This window comes from Piliocolobus tephrosceles, chromosome 10 (assembly GCF_002776525.5).
Source record: "Piliocolobus tephrosceles isolate RC106 chromosome 10, ASM277652v3, whole genome shotgun sequence".
Lineage (NCBI taxonomy): Eukaryota > Metazoa > Chordata > Mammalia > Primates > Cercopithecidae > Piliocolobus > Piliocolobus tephrosceles.
In genome coordinates this window covers 47,980,174-47,997,253 of record NC_045443.1, presented here as the reverse complement: position 1 = coordinate 47,997,253, position 17,080 = coordinate 47,980,174, and the positions used below count along the sequence as shown (strand labels likewise).

The window sequence follows — 17,080 nt, the reverse complement described above, 5'->3', positions numbered from 1 at the left end:
AGACGGAGTTTTGCTCTTGTCACCCAGTCTGGAGTGCAATGGTGCGATCTCAGCTCACTGTAACCTCTGCCTCCCAGGTTCAAGGGATTATCCCGCCTCAGCATCCTGAGTAGCTGGAACTACAGGTGCGTGCCAGTCACCAGGCCTGGCTAATGTTTGTATTTTTAGAAGAGATGGGGTTTCACCATGTTGGCCAGGCTGGTCTCAAACTCCTGACCTCAGGTGACTGCCTGCCTCGGCCTCCCAAAGTGTTGGGATTACAGGCATGAGCCACTGAGCCTGGCCTCCAGTATATGTGTTCTGTTTCTTTTGTTAAATTCATATCTAAGTATAATTTAAATTTATAAATTTAATTTTAAACCTTTTATACTTTGTTATTGTAAATAGAATTGTTTTTAAGTTTCATTTTTTGATTAGTCATTGCTAATATAAGGAAATACAGTTGATTTTTGTTATATTGATCTTATATCCTACAACCTTGCTGGAACTTGTTGATTAGTTCTATTTTAATAGATTCTTTAGGATTTTGTATATATAAGATAATGTCATGTACAAAGTGTTTTATTTAGTCCTTTCCAATCAGGATGCCTTTTATTTAATTTACTGACTAATTCCCTGAGTGCAATGTTTAGAAGTGGTGAGAGGGGATCTCCACATTATTTTCTTATTAGGACATTAGTTGTGGGTTTTTTGTAGATACTCTTTATCAGGTTGAGGAAGCAGCCTTCTATTTGTTTGTTGAGCAGTTTTATCATGAAAGGGTACTGGATTTTTGTCAAATGTTCTTTCTGTGTCTTGAGATGATCATATGTTTTTTGTTTTGATTCTATTAATGTGATGTATGACATTAATTGATTTTCAATTACTAAACCAATTTTGCATTTCAGGCATAAATCCTGTTTGGTCATGGCATATAATGCCTTTTATACATTGTTGGATTTAGTTTGCTAATATTTTGTGGAGTATTTTTTGTGTATATATTCATGAAGGATATTGATCTATAATTTCACAATTGCCTTTTATTTGGTGAGTGTAGGCCATCTTCAGTATTGGCTGATCTTCCACTTTATTATTTGCTTTCTGTTTATTCTGTTTTTAAAATTCTTCTGTGTTCCTGCACCTGCATTATTTTGGATTATTTGAAGACTTTTCAAAATTTAATCTACTGTGTATCTGACTAAATCTTTTTGCGTAGTTTTTTTTAGTAGTTGTTCTAGGGGTATACAGATACCTAGCTTTTCACAGTCTACACAGAATCGGTATTTTACCACTTCAGGTGGAATGCAGAAACCTTACCGCCATATTAAATCTGTTTACATTTCCCTCTCTATGTTGTAGATGTTTTATATATTGCCTCTGCATATATTAAAAACCCCATCAGAATTTCAAAATTTGTTTTCAGCCGTCAAATTGATTGATTGATTGAGACAGAGTCTCGCCCTGTCACCCAGGCTGGAGTGCAATGGTACGATCTCAGCTCACTGCAACCTCCACCTCCTGGGTTCAAGCGATTCTACTGCCTTAGCCCCCCAAGTAGCTGGGATTACATCCCAACCCTTTTGGCACCAGGAACCGGTTTCATGGAAGACAATTTTTCCATGGATAGGGAAGTCGGGGGATGGTTTCAAGATGAAACTGTTCCACTTCAGATCACCAGATATTAGATTCTCATGAAGAGCATGCAACCTAGATCCCTCGCATGTGCAGTTCACAACACGGTTCATTCCTATGAGAATCTAATGCTGCCACTGATTTGACAGGAGGCAGAGCTTGGGTGCTAAGGCTTGCTCACCTGCTGCTCACCTCCTGCTGTGCAACCCAGTTCCTAACAGGCCAAAGACAGGTACCAGTCCACGGCCTGGGGCTTGGGGACCCCTATTTTAAGGAATTCAATAGGAGAGGAACCGTCCATTATATTTGCCCAGATGCTGTTTCTTCATTCCTTACCTTCAAGTTTCTTTCTCTTAAGAATTTTCTTAGCAGTTGTTTTATAGCAGGTCTGCTGGCAATGATTTCCCTTAGTTTTCCTCCATGAGAATATTTATTTGGCCTCCAAGTCTGAAGGATGTTTTCAGTAGACACAGAATTTTGGGTTGATCTTTTTTTTATTTTCATTTTGGGTGCCAAAACCCAGGAGATACTTCTTTTTTCTTTTAGCACTTTAAAAATGCTGTTCCATTTTCTTCTCGCCTCCATAGTTTCTGATGAGCACTCTGTAGTTATTCACATTGTTCTCTTGTAAGTAATGTGCCATTATTCACTGGCTACTCATAAGATTTTTCTTTAACTTTAGTTTTTAGCAGTTTGATTATGGTAAGTCTGGGCAATGATTTATTTGTGTTTATCCTGTTTAGAGTTTGCTGACATTTCTGAACCTGTAGGTTTACATCTTTCACCAAATTTGGTAATTTTTCAGCCATTATTTCTTCAAGTATTTTTTCTGCACTATACTTTTTTCCTCTCTTTCTGTGACTCTAATGACATAAATCTTAGATCTTTAGGTATTGTCTCACAGGTCCCTGAGAATTAGACAATTTTCCAATCACACTTTTCTATGTTCAGATTGGATAATATCCATTGAATAATCATCAAAGTTGACTGTTTTTTCTCTCACTTCCATTCTACTATTGAACCCATCCAGTGAGGTTTTATCTCTGTTACTGTGTTTCTTGGCTCTGAAATCTCTATTTTATTCTCTTTACATCCTCTATTTTTGGCTGAGAGCTTATACCCTTCAAGAAAATTAACTTACTTGTTGGAAAAGTTAAATAATAGCTTCTTTAAAGTCTTTGTCATATAATTCCAACATCTGTATCATCTAGGAGTCGGCTTCTGTCAACAGTCTTTTCCCGTGCAAGTTGAGGTTTTTCCTTGTTCTTTGATACCAAGTAATTTTGGACACTTTCAATATTATGCTATCAGACTCTGGGTCTTGTTTAAATACTATAAAAAATGTTTTATATTCTTGTTGCATGTGCATATGTATATTTGAGACAGGGACTCGCTTTGTCACTCAGGTTGGAGTGAATGGCATAATCATGGCTCACTGAAGCATCAACCTCCTGGGCTCAAGTGATTCTCTGCCTTCAGCCTCCTGAAGCTGGGACTACAGGTGCACACCACCATACCTAGCTAATTTTTGTATTTTTTGTAGAGACGGGATCTCGTTATGTTACACAGATTGGTCTTAAATTCCTGGACTCAAACAGTCCTCCCACCTCAGCCTCCCAAAGTGCTGGGATTACAGGCATGGGCGACAGACCTAGCCTATATTCTTGTTTTAGAAGGTATCAATCTGGTTGTGTCCAGGTCACAAGTTCTGATCAGCCTTCTGTGGGTTCCAATGTCAGTTCAGTTTCCAAAGTCTCTGCAAAGCTATTCATACCAATTACACATGTGCACCAGGTAGTGACCAGTCTAGAATTTGGGCAATGACGATCTATACTATACACAGTTAAGTTCTAAAAGTCTACATATGCTAGGGAAGCCCATTTTTATTCATTTTTGGTCGAAATGTATGATGTGCTGGATTTAATCAAATACCTTTTTCCCCTGCATTTATTGAGTTGACTGTATTGTTTCTGCCAGTTCTCAGTTACCTGGTTTATGTCCTTGCACGTTTGATGATTTTTGAGTGAATTCATATTTGATCTTTGCTAATAATCTGTGGCAATCCAGAAAGCTTAACTTTGAGAAGTTTCTTTTCAGATGTTATAGCCTCCTTGAGAGACCCCTACCTAATAAAGAAATCTCAGGTTCAGGCTGGGCGCGGTGGCTCACGCCTGTAATCCCAGCACTTTGGGAGGCAAAGGTGGGCAGATCATGAGATGAGGAGATCGAGACCATCCTGGCTAACACGGTGAAACCCTGTCTCTACTAAAAACGACAAAAAATTAGCCAGGTGTGGTGGTGGGTGCCTGTAGTTCCAGCTACTCAGGAGGCTGAAGCAGGAGATTGGCGTGAACCTGGGAGGCAGAGCTTGCAGTGAGCTGAGATCACTCCACTGCACTCCAGCCTGGGTGACAGAGCAAGACTCCATCTTAACAAAAACCCATAAAACTACCCAAATTAATCATTATTACTATTGTTCTAAAAAGCCAATGCTAACTGAAATGAATTGTCTTTGTTCACCATTCTTTCTTATATTTATATTCCTTTCATTTTCTTCTTCCTGAAGTATACACTTAAGTAGTTTCTTTTTTTCCTTTTTTTTTTTTTTGAGATGGAATCTCACTCTGTCACTCAGGCTGGAGTGCAGTGGCACGATCTTAGCTCACTGCAGCCTCTGCCCCCTGGGTTCAAGCAATTCTTGTGCCTCAGCCTCCCAAGTAGCTGGGACTACAGGCATGTGCCACCATGCCCAGCTAATTTCTGTATTTTTAGTAGAAATGGGGTTTCACCATGTTGGCCAGGCTCATTTCAAACTCCTGACCTCAAGGATTGTTCAGGTAGGCACAGAATTCCAGGTCAAAAGTTACTTTCTCTTTGAATTTAAATATTGGAGCCTGAGTACAGTGGCTCATGCCTATAATACCAACACTTAGGGAGGCTGAGGTGAGAGGATCGTTTGAGCCCAAGAGTTTGAGACCAGCCTGGTCAACATAGTGGGACTCCATCTCTACCAAAAATTTAAAAAAATTAGGTGGGCTTCATGGCATGTGTGGGCATCATGGCATATGCTTATAGTCCCAGGTACTCAGGAGGCTGAGGAGCTGAACCCAGGAGGTAGAGGCTGCAGTAAGCCATGATCACACCACTGCACTCCAGCCTGGGCAACAGGGTGAGACCTCCATCTCAAAAAAACATGTAATAATTTAAAAATAAAAATAAGGATTTTAGTTCACTGTCTTATACTGTACTTCAAAAATCTGTTGTCAGCTTACTGGTCATTCCTTTCTAAAAACTGGTCTTTTCTCTTGGAAGCTTTTAGCTTTTAAGATCTCATGTTTATCCTTGGTGTTCTCCAGTTTTACTTCACAACATACATCTAGATGTAGGTTTGTATTAATTTATCTTGTTTGGGACCTTGCTTTCTTACACTGGGAAATTCATATCCTGGAAATTGCAGTCATTGTCATTGTCATTTTCTCTCATAGAGAGACTAGAAGCTGGAAGTGCCCTTCCCTCTTCTCTCCTTTCATCCTATGTATGTTGTATACTGGACCTTCTCATTCTATCTTCTATCTTAACTTCTATTTGTCTTTCTGTGTTCCATTCTAGGTAATCTACTCAGGGCTGTATCCTCAGGTTCTGTAATTTTATCTTCAGTTATGGGTATTAACCCCTTATCAGATAAGTGGTTTGCAAATAATTTTTTCCCAGTTCGTAAGTTGCCTTTTCATTTTGTTGCTTGTTTCCTTTGCTACACAGAAGCTTTTTTTAGTTTGATGAGTCCCATTTATTTATTTTTGTTTTTGTAGCCTGAGCTTTTGGTGTGATATCCAAAAAATCATTGCCAAGGTCAGTGTCGAAGAGCTTATACCTATGTTCTCCTGTAGGAGTTTTACGGTTTCAGGTCTTAACATTTAGGTTTCGTATCCACTTGGCACTGATTTGTGTAATGGTATAAGATAAAGACCCAATTTGCTTTTTTTTCTTTTTTTTTGGAGACAGAGTCTTGTTCTGTTGCCCAGGCTGCATGCAGTGCAGTGGCGCAATCTCGGCTCACGGCAACCTCTGCCTCCCAGGTTCAAGTGATTCTCCTGCTTCAGCCTCCCGAGTAGCTGGGATTACAAGTGTGCACTACCACACCCAGCTGATTTTTCTATTTTTATTAGAGACGGTTTCACCATGTTGGCCAGGCTGGTCTCCAACTCCTGACCTCAGGTGATCTGCCCGCCTTGGCCTCCCAAAGTGCTGGGATTACAGGCGTAAGCCACTGCGTCCGGCCAAAGGTCCAATTTCATTTTTTCTTGGAGATAGGGTCTTGCTCTATCACCCAGGCTGGAGCACAGTGACACGATCATAGATCAACTTTAAACTCCTGCGCTCAAGCCATCTTCCCGCCTTAGCCTCTAACTAGATGGGACTACGGGCATCCGCCACTATGTACAGCTAAGTTTTGTTATTTTTTGAAGAGACAGGGTCTTGCCATGTTGCCCAGGCTGGTCTTGAAGTCCTGGGCTCAAGCAATCCTACCTCGGCCTCCCAAAGGGCTGAGATTATAGGCGAGGGCCACCCAATTTCATTCTTAACACTGACATGTGCTAACTTCTTTAGTGTACTTTGCACAGCACCACTTGAACTCATTTGGTACTATTATAACATGCAGGGCTTCATACAAGAGAGTACTCACCTGTAAGATGGGCGCCGTGCTAGGATCCCGTGGGCTTTCTGTGAGGAGCCTATGCTGTCGGATGAGTCCTGGGACTCCTCACTTTCTGATAAAGATGATACCTAAAAAAGAACTGGCGTTAACATGATGAACAATGCAGGTGGGAAAAGAAACAACTGAATTTTTACTTTTAGAAAAAAATGATCTGCCTCCTGCCACTCAAATTCATTTGTACATTAAATCTAAGGTCTAAAAAAAAGGAACAAAAGGAAAAGGAAAAATGAGAAAGTTTATTCCGGGAGCCCAACCTATTAAAGTAATATCAAATATAGCAGGCCCAGAGCTGAGAATAAAGTCTATCCCCCAAATGAAGCAGTACTGTTTTACCGGAGTTAAAAAGACTAGTCTCTGATTCATCCTCCACCCTATTTCTACACTGATGCACATTACTTAAAAGTGTTGTTTTATTACTAATCTACCTGACATGCTAAGTTTTAAAAAACCTGTTAAATATTCAACTGCTGACATTGAGACGACCATTAAATATACAGGCCGGGCGCGGTGGCTCAAGCCTGTAATCCCAGCACTTTGCGAGGCTGAGACGGGCGGATCACGAGGTCAGGAGATCGAGACCATCCTGGCTAACACGGTGAAACCCTGTCTCTACTAAAAAATACAAAAAACTAGCCGGGCGAGGTGGCGGGCGCCTGTAGTCCCAGCTACTTGGGAGGCTGAGGCAGGAGAATGGCATAAACCCGGGAGGCGGGGCTTGCCGTGAGCTGAGATCTGGCCACTGCACTCCAGCCTGGGCGACAGAGCGAGACTCCGTCTCAAAAAAAAAAAAAAAAATATATATATATATATATACACACACACACACACACACACACACACACACACAAAGCCTGCAGGTCTGGAAAGAGGTCTGGGCTAGATACATAAATTCTAGAGGTCTAGCTTTTTAGAGTCCTTAAAGCCATGAGACTGAATGAGCTCACAGGGGTAAATAGAAGACTGAGGACTAGCCTCAGGAACACTAAGAGACCAGATGAAGAGGAGGAACAGCAAATGAGACTAAGATGGAGTCACCAGTAAGGATGAAAGAGAACCAAATGATTGAGCTGTCCTTGGAAAACTAGTGAAGACAGCATACTGAGGAGAAAAGAATGATCAACCATGTCCAATGCTGTTTACAAGTCAGATAAAATAAGGACTGAGAAGAGACCATTAGATTTAGCAAGGTGGAGGTCACTGGCAATGGCAGGTATAAATATATGCCATTTTAAAATCTGTATGATTCAATTTTATCTCATCTCACAATTAAACAAGTTAATACATGTAACACTTGGCATGCATACAATATGTTAATTTTTATAAACTACATCAATACAATATCCAAGTTATAGCAATATTTTACAACTGAGAAAAGTTGTTTTCAATGTTTTTTTTTTAATATTTTTTAATTTTTTATTTTTGAGACAGGGTCTCGCTCTGTCACCCTGGCTGAACTGCAGTGGTGCAATGACAGCTCACTGCAGCCTCACCTTCCTGGGCTCAAGCAATCTTCCAGCCTGAGCCTCCTGAGTAGCTAGGATTACAGGTGCACACCACCATGCCCAGCTAATTCATTATTTTTTATTCTGACAGGGTCTCATTATGTTACCCCGGCTGGTGTCAAACTCCTGGGCTCAAACAGGCCTCCCAAAGTGCTGGGATTACAGGTGTGGGTCACCATGTCTGGCCTCAATTTTTTAAGCGTATTAAAACTTTCCAACATTTGCCCAGATTGTGATACCTGACTTCATCTTAATATTTCTTTTTTTTTTTTTAAGATGGAGTCTCGCTCTGTCGCCCAGGCTGGAGTGTAGTAGCACGATCTTGGCTCACTGTAACCTCTGCCTCCTGGATTCAAGTGATTCTCCTGCCTCAGCCTCCTGAGTAGCTGGGATTACAGCCACGTGCCACCATGCTCGGGTAATTTTTGTATTTTTAGTAGAGATGGGGTTTCACCATGTTGGTCAGGCTGGTCTCAAACTCCTGCCCTCATGATCTGCCCGCCTCAGCCTCCCAAAGTGCTGGGATTGCATGTGCGAGCCACCACACCTGGCCGACTTCACCTTAATTATTAAAAATAAAATAACCCAAACAGGCCTTTAGAAGGAACATAAGAAATCAATTCTCCACATTAGTTACTATCTACAGAAAGCCTTCCCCTAAACTATTTAGACATCAAATTTCCAGAGATGCTTCTTTTATATGTTATCTCCTTCAAAAATGAGTTCTAGTATATAACTACTCATTTATATTCCACATTAAATCTATATCATTATATAGAAAAGATTTACTCACAACCCAATAATAATTAAGAAATAATAACCAGTAATTTAAAATAAGAAAAATCTGTCACTTTTCCTCAAGCATCATAAATACTTTTTTTTTTTTTTGAGACAGAGTCTTGCTCTTGTCACCCAGGCTGGAGTGTAATGGCACGATCTCGGCTCACTGCAACTCCCGCCTCCCGGGTTCAAGCGATTCTCCTGCCTCAGCCTCCCAAGTAGCTGGGATTGTACAGACACCTGCCACTACACCTGGCTCATTTTTGTATTTTTAGTAGAGACGGGTTTCATCATGTTGGCCAGGCTGGTCTTGAACTCCTGATCTCGTGATCTGCCCACCTTGGGCTCCCAAAGTGCTGAGATTACAGGTGTGAGCCACCGTGCCTGGCCATAAAATACTTCATTTCTAATCTAACTCATAAAATTACACTGTCTGTCCCTAAGCTTACTCCAAAGTCTTCCATTGAACTTAAGAAAATAAATTGTAAAACTAAGGAATTACTTGTAATTAAAATCAAATAATTTATCTTTAATAACAGCACCAGCAAATAAGAGTAAAATTTTCATATAAAAACTAAAATATCCATGCAGCCACCTCCTTTCACATGTGAATACCACATAAAGATGCAGCTCCAGTTTTGACAACATTGCCATAATCAGGAGAAGAAAATGAGAAATACAGCTTTTCTTCTAGGAGAGCTGCTTCTAAAAATGAGAGACGACCAAAGGTATTCTGGGACTCACAGAAATCAGAAGATAAAAGGGGAAAAGTAGAAAGAAGAGGAATCTAGGGTGGCTCCTTCTTTCCTACTTTTGTCAGGCATTAATATGAGGGTAGATAAATACAAATAAGAACTTTCCTCTACAACAAGAGAACTCTTTTATTTGACCTCCATAAAGTATACAGTAGGTAAGTACTGACTCCATAAAGCATATAGAAAGTACCTGGGATAAAAGGGTGCTTTCCCTTTCTAAAAAATGTCCTTCATTTCCTTAAATCATGAGCAATAACTTTCCCTAAAATTGTCTTCTATTTTCACTAGGTATTACATACATGAAACCAGAAATTCTAAAACTTTTCTATTTGCCTGATTTGGTCTGCAGTCTAATTTATAAGACAACTTTATCTTGGTTTATAATATTGTAGGTACAGCAACGGCAATGTATCTGAAGACTCAGGGTCTAAAAGTCCCAACTCTTGACCACTAAGTCTTCAAATTTCTGTACCATTTGCACATGCGGCGGGTGAATTACAGAAGACTGAGCTGTCTGGATGACCCCTGAACCTGTACTTGCTCTCCAGGAAGAGATACAATTGTCACTAGTGCAGATCCTCTTAATGACAACAGAACAAATACAAATTCAATTAACAAAATATATATTGTACCTACGCATGTAAGATAGCTGAGTTCTTAACACTGGAAACACATTTCAGAGCTGATTATATTTAATTGCATCATTAACCAAACATTAGGTACCTTCTATTGGCCAGAGGCTGAACTAGGGACTGAGAGTACAAACTAACTATAACAACCAGAATAGGAGTTATAATAAAGGAAAATTACGAAGTACTGAACTGTGGGAGCAAAGACTGGGTGTTATTTCATCTGGGTTTTCAATGATTAACAATTACCTGAGGGCTATGTATGGAGGGGCAGGAGTTAGGGGACTGGAAGGTATTTTAGGCAGATGAACTGACTGTGCAAAAACATGGAGAATCTTTAGCACATGCTATTCTGAAGAGATGTGGCTGAAAACTAACCAAGAAACCAAGAGTCAAAAAGTGAGTAAAACACCAACTTTGGACAGCATCTTGAAAGAAAAATAAAATATTTCGAGCAAATGATTGAATCATGAAATTATAATTTATTTCTGTTGAAATCAGATGCGGTTTCATGGAAATACCATGATAAAATGCTAAACTAAGAAAAGTCTACTCATCATCCCTCAAGGCTCATCTCAGGTTATACCTCTTCCAAAAAGCTTTCTCAAATATTTCCAGTTAAGAGAGATCTCATGCCTTCCTCTGGACTACTCTGGTCCATACCATTCCTCTTGGACTTAAATCACAAAATAAAATCCTGGACTACTTCTCAGGCCCTGAAAGTAAGCTTCCCACCTCCTTCTCTGTTCTCTTTCTTCACTTTGGGCTCCAAGAATATTGCTTTCCCTGTTCCCCCGACCCCTTTTTATTCTCCAAGAATATTGCTTTCCCTGTTCCCTTGTGTTCTTTGGGACTGAGTTTCACTTCTTCCCAGGCTGAAGTGAAGCGGCACCATCTAGACTCACTGCAACCTCCACCCCTGGGTTCAAGCGATTCTCCTACCTCAGCCTCCAGAGTAGCCGAGATTACAGGCATGCGCCACCGCGCCCGGCTAATCTTTGTATTTTTAGTAGAGACGGGGTTTCCCCATGTTGGCCAGACTGGTCTCGAACTCCTGACCTCAGGTGATCCACCCGCCTTGGCCTCCCAAAGTGCCAGGATTACAGGCATGAGCCACCGCACCCAGCCTCCCTGTTCCCTTTCTTCTTTCACTGAAAGTTCTTTTCCTCTTCCCAAGACTAGATTAAACAAACTCCAGTCTCATCATCCCTCAAAATGCCTAGGGTCATGAAATTCTGTATAAAATGTATCCAGCCACTGAGAACTGTAAACTCCATTTGTAGCACAAACAACGCCATTCAACTCCCCTCGTACTAACTGACCAAATTCTTGACCAATGGCTTTTGTCAGGCCAAGGATGTGTCCCTAGAATGACCCCAGAACCCCTCTTAAAACGCCTGCCTGAGAAAGTTCAATTCTACCAAAAGAATTTACTGTTTGTTCCAGAAAAACTTGACTACAGGCCCCTGTCCTAACTTTTCTTACAGCATTTTAGAAAACTTGCCGTTATTAATCCTTTCTCTGTCCCGTCAGATATAAATATTCTAAAACCTAGAAGTCTTTCTTTGGGCCTGTAAATGTAGTAACCAAGAAAGAAAAGATATGGTCCCTGTCTCCCAGTCTGTGGGAGAGTAGGAGCCTAACTTTGACAAGTGCCAATGAGCAAACAAGATGGCTAATCATAGTGACAATTCCTTGCCTCCCCCAAACATCTTATGTACTTTTCCTTTAGAACACCCCAATATTTAAAAAACTTTCCATCTGTTGTGTTTCAGTGGAGCTGAGCTCAGTTTATGTTGGAGTTTCTCTCCTATACTGCAGTAATCTGATAAAATCTGTCTTGCTGCCTTCAACAAATGTCCAGCTCTGTTCCTCTTTGACAGTACCCCAGTATGGGCATACAGAAATTGAAGAATAAGAATAGACAAGAGGCCGGGCGCGGTGGCTCAAGCCTGAACCCCGCACTTTAGGAGGACAAGGCAGGCAGATCCCTTGAGCCCAGGAGTTCAAGACCAGGCTGGGCAACATGGTAAAATGCAGTCTCTACAAAAAAATACAAAAATTAGCCAGGTTTGGCAACGCACGCCTATAGTCACAGCTATGTGGGAGGCTAAGCTGGGAGGATTGCTTGAGCCCAGGAGGTGGAGGTTGTGGTGAGCTGCGATTGCACCACCACACCCCAATTCTAGCCAGGGTGACAGAGTAAGAACTGTCTCAAAAAAAAAAAAAAAAAAAACCCACAAGTCTTAAGAGTCTAGCTCTAGAGTTACCATTACACTTGGAAAACATTAACAAAATGTCTCCCCACCTTTCAACAACTGAAGCCACTCAGCTAATGGAGAGAACATATGACAGGATTAATTTATATCTCTAAAAGGTAAGGGCCATCATTCCTCAAAGGTTTCTGGCAATTCATGTGATTTAATACAAGCTGTGGGTCTGGCAGGTTGAAAAGGAAAAGAGGCACCAGATTTTTTTTTTTTTTTTTTTTTTGAGACGGAGTCTTGCTCTGTCGCCCGGGCTAGAGTGCAGTGGCCGGATCTCAGCTCACTGCAAGCTCCACCTCCCGGGTTTACGCCATTCTCCTGCCTCAGCCTCCAGAGTAGCTGGGACTACAGGAACCCGCCACCTCGCCCGGCTAGTTTTTTTTTGTATTTTTAGTAGAGACGGGGTTTCATCATGTTAGCCAGGATGGTCTCGATCTCCTGACCTTGTGATCCGCCCGTCTCGGCCTCCCAAAGTGCTGGGATTATAGGCTTGAGCCACCGCGCCCGGCCTGAGGCACCAGATTTTGATTTAGCTAGTAGTAGTAGTTCCTATCGCTTATTACTGCGGTTCGCCTAACCTCACAAAGTGCTCTTTACTCACGGTCTCAAAGTCCTGATTCTCTTCCCAGCCCCACTCTCAAACCTGATAATATAAATATTGAGAGACCTTTCAAAGGAGGAAAGGGAGGAGCTGGTCCCCAATCTTTTTTATGGGGGGGAGGGGGTAGGGTCTCACTCTGTCAACCAGGCTGGAGGGCTTTGGCACAATCTCAGCTCCCTGCAACCTCTGCCCCCTGGGTTCAAGCGATTCAGCCTCCCGAGTGGCTGGGATGACAGGCGCCCGCCACCACGCCCGACAAATTTTTGTATTTTTAGTACACATGGGCTTTCACCATGTTGGCCAGGCTGGTCTTCAACTCCAGGCCTCATGTGATCCACCCACCTCAGCCTCCGCAAGTGCTAGAATTACCGGTGTGAGCCACTGCACTCAGCCAGAACTTCATACTACTTCTCTGTTCACTGGTTCACTTATATTCTAAAGATTCTAGATTCTAAATTATCAGTCCAAAATCTAAAATAGAGCAAGAACAACTAAAAATAAACAGTAAACAGGCCAGGCGTAGTGGCTCACACCTGTAATCACTTTGGGAGGCCGAGGTGGGCGGATCACCTGAAGTCAGTTCAAGACCAGCCTGGCCAACATGATGAAACCCCGTCTCTACTAAAATTACAAAAATTAGCCAGGCATGGTAGCGCGCACCTGTAGTCCCAGCTACCCGAACCGCTTGAACCCAGGAGGTGGAGGTGGAAGTGGTAGTGAGCTGAGATCGCACCACTGCACTCCAGCCTGAGCAACAGAGCGAGACTCTGTCTCCAAAAAAAAAAAGATCTCATTTAATATATATTAACACTGAACTACGTATCACAGTCAATAGCACTGTAACTCATGCCTGAATGAAACTTATCTAACACATGTATTTCCTCCATAATGCACATCACAACCTTCTTGCACTTAGAACACAAGACAGCACTTTGTACTACACCTGGGAGTCATTTTTAAATAGCAAAATCACCAACAAAAAGGAGAAAAATGCAAAAAATGTGGTTATACTAACGAGACTGCAAAGAGGCCAATTGTTTATACTGTGAGAGCTGATGCAAGAAGAAACAGCGTCACCTTGTTTGACTTCAGCTAGGAATATAGGGAATGACTCAAATTTTTTGCCACTTTGCACATGTCCATGAATAACCGCAAAAGTACCATGAGTATTGTTTTTGGAGTTAGAATTTTATCAAGTAGACACATCTGCAAATACAGAATCTGTGAATAATAGGAATCAGTTCCAGCTACTCAGGAGGCAAAGGCAGGAGGATCACTGGAGGGCACGAGTTTGAGGCTAAAGAAATATGATCATGCCACTGCACTCCAGCTTAGGCAACAGAATAATACTTGGTTTCAAAAAAAAAAAAAAAAAAAAAGGGCCAAGTGCAGTGGCTCATGCATGCCAGCACTGCACTCTGGGAGGCTGAGGTGGGTGGATTATTTGAGCTTAGGAGTTTGAGACCAGCCTGGGCAACACTGCAAAACCCCATCTCTACAAAAAAATACAAAAAAATTAGCCAGATGTGATGGTACACACTTGTGGTCCCTGCTACTTGGGGAGCTGAGGTGGGAGAATTGCTTCAACACAGGAGGTCAAGGCTGCAGTGAGCTATGTTCACGCTACTGCACACCAGTCTGGGTGACACAATGAGACGCTATCTCACACACACACAAAAAAATTGGCTATAAAAGTTAATTTTTATTCCTCATCTTATTTGACCTAGCAGCCACATTTTACACAGCTGACCATCACTCATGCTGATTTCCAAGATTTGAGTTACTCTTGATTTTCCTCCTACCTCACTGACAATCCCTCTTCAATCTCCCCAAACTCCAAATGCTAAGGAAGCCCAGATCCATTGACTCATCTCTACAATACTTACCCTTCAGTAATCCCATCTAGTCACATGACTTTGATCACACTACACCCACGTTAAAGAGACATCGTTCCAGTTCTTGGATGCTCTATTTTTCTCCCTGTCCTTTCCTTTGTTCTCTGTTTTCACTGTGGGTAATTTCTACTGACCTATCTTCAAGTTCACTGATTCTTTTCTTAGCTGTGTCAAGTCTACTATAAACCCAAACACGTACTTCACCTGTGTCACCTTTTTTTTTTTTTTAGACAAGGCCTCACTCTGACACCTAGGCTGGAGTGCAATTGTGCGATGTTGGCTCACTGCAACCTCTACCCACTGGGCTCAAACAATCCTCCCACTTCAGCCTCCTGAGTAGCTGGGACCACATGGTGTGCACCACAATGCCTGCTTGTTTTGTTTTGTTTTGTAATTTTAGTAGAAATAGAGGCTTGCCATGTTGCCCAGGCTGGTCTTGAACTCTTGAGCTCAAGCAATCTGCCTGCCTCGGCCTCCTAAAGTGCTGGGATTACAGGCGTGAGCCACTACACCATTTTTATTTCTGACATTTCCATTTGACTTTTTTATATAGTTTCCAACCCTCTGCTGAAATTCCCCAGCTGTCCATGCATGTTTTCTACCTTTCCCACTAGAGCCTTTAACATATTATCCATTGTTATTTGAAATTCACTCTCTGATAGTTCCAAGCTGGGTTATTATCCTGAGTCTGGTTCTGTTTATTGCTTTGTTTTTTGACAGTGAGTTGTTTTTTTGTGTGCTTTTGGTATGTATTTTGTAATTTTTACCTGAATGATAGACATCATGGGTAAGACAGTACAGACTAAAGTAAATAGTATTTATCTTCAGAAATGGGAAAACAAGAGGGTACACCTCTTCACTAGGGGGTGTGTGTGTGTAGGTGTAGGGAAGGGGTTGAGTCATCTATTCAACAATTGAGCTGGGTTTGGATTTTGTTGTTGTTTGAATTACCTTAAGAGTACTACCAGCTTCCAATTCCTCTAGCGTGACTTTCTGCTTAGGGTGGGGCTGGTATGTCAGAGGGTTTTTCTCATTGTTCTTGCCATATACTCAGCCTTAGGCTTCATCTGTGCTTCTGCCCCAAAGAATCTCTCTCCATACTCTTGTCCCTCCCCCAGGGGTAGATTGCTATTGCTTGACTTGACAGCAGCAACAGGGAGGTTCTCTGTTGTCCTGGTCCAGTCTCAGTCTCAGGTAGGCTCTATGTCCCTCGGTTACAGGGGTTGGGGCTTTCTCCCAGTGGCAGAAAAACTCTAACAGTCTAAGCCCTTAACAGTTTCCTGCCATTCCCTCAGGGTTTGTGGGTTTTCTTTTTCTTTTTACTTTTCCCAGACACAATGGAAAACAGCGTTTATTCCCTTTCTCCCAGTGGCTTAAAGATTTTTTTTCCAAAGGAAAAAAAGGTCCAAGTAGGCCTATACCACCTACCAAGGCATTCTCTGGTCTTCCTTGTGTCCCCAGCCCCATTTTTCTCCTAAGCAACTGTTGGAGGTCCTCGGAGAAAAACCTACAAGAGGGTATGAACTGTCTTTGTGTCTGCAGCTCCCAAGGATTCTACATGCTCACGCTTGCCTACGCTTGGACTTTAGCAATTCATTAATTTTCCTGCTAGTATGCAGCCCTGCTTTCTTAATGTGCTCTGCCACAGGTGAGCCACGCCCACACCCCACCTCTATGAGTTTGTTATTATTTTATAGAACATACAACATATTTTTGTTTTAGGGTAACAGTAACATTCTTTCCAGCTTTCTACATCCTAGGGGGAGTCTGGAAATCATTCCACCATTATAAATACCACCTATATAGCCACAGCTCCTAAATTTAGATTTCTGGTCTGGACCTCTCTCCTGGACCCCAGACTCATGTTTCTAGCTGCCTACTGGATAAATCTACTTGGATGGTCTGCCCAACAGATTTTAGGGTGGCTCCCATGATCTGCAGCTCCTGGTGTTTGGGACTTTGTCTAAACCTCTCCCCTTGAGAGTGGGAGGGACTTGTGACTTGCTTCCAACCAACCTTATTAGGCAAAGATGATGGGATGTCATTCCTTTGATGATATTATGTATAAGACTCTGTCTTGCTAGCAGCCTTGCTCTCACTCTCCTGCTGGACTTGAAGCAGGCTGCCATGCAGTGAACTGCATACAGAGAGGATCACATGGCAGGGAGCTACTGGTGGCCATTAGGAGCTATGGGCAGCCTCCAGCCAAGAACCAACCAAAAAACTGAAGCACTCAGTCCTATAGCGACAATGAAATGAATTCTGCCAACAAACTAAGTGAGCTTGGAAGCAGATTCTTCTCTAGTCTAGCCTCCTGCTAAGA

The 17,080-nt window shown here is 42.0% G+C and overlaps 1 protein-coding gene across 5 annotated transcripts in view; it reads right to left on the bottom strand.

Annotated features, from left to right (window-relative positions):
* Positions 1–17,080, bottom strand: part of ATF1 (activating transcription factor 1) — a 59,501-nt gene that overhangs the window by 19,398 nt on the left and 23,023 nt on the right. For all 5 annotated transcript variants that reach the window (XM_023211139.3, XM_023211137.3, XM_023211140.2 and 2 more), the window contains one exon: positions 6,296–6,396. In XM_023211139.3, coding sequence (XP_023066907.1) covers positions 6,296–6,396 — 101 coding nt within the window. The remainder of the gene's footprint in view (positions 1–6,295; positions 6,397–17,080) is intronic.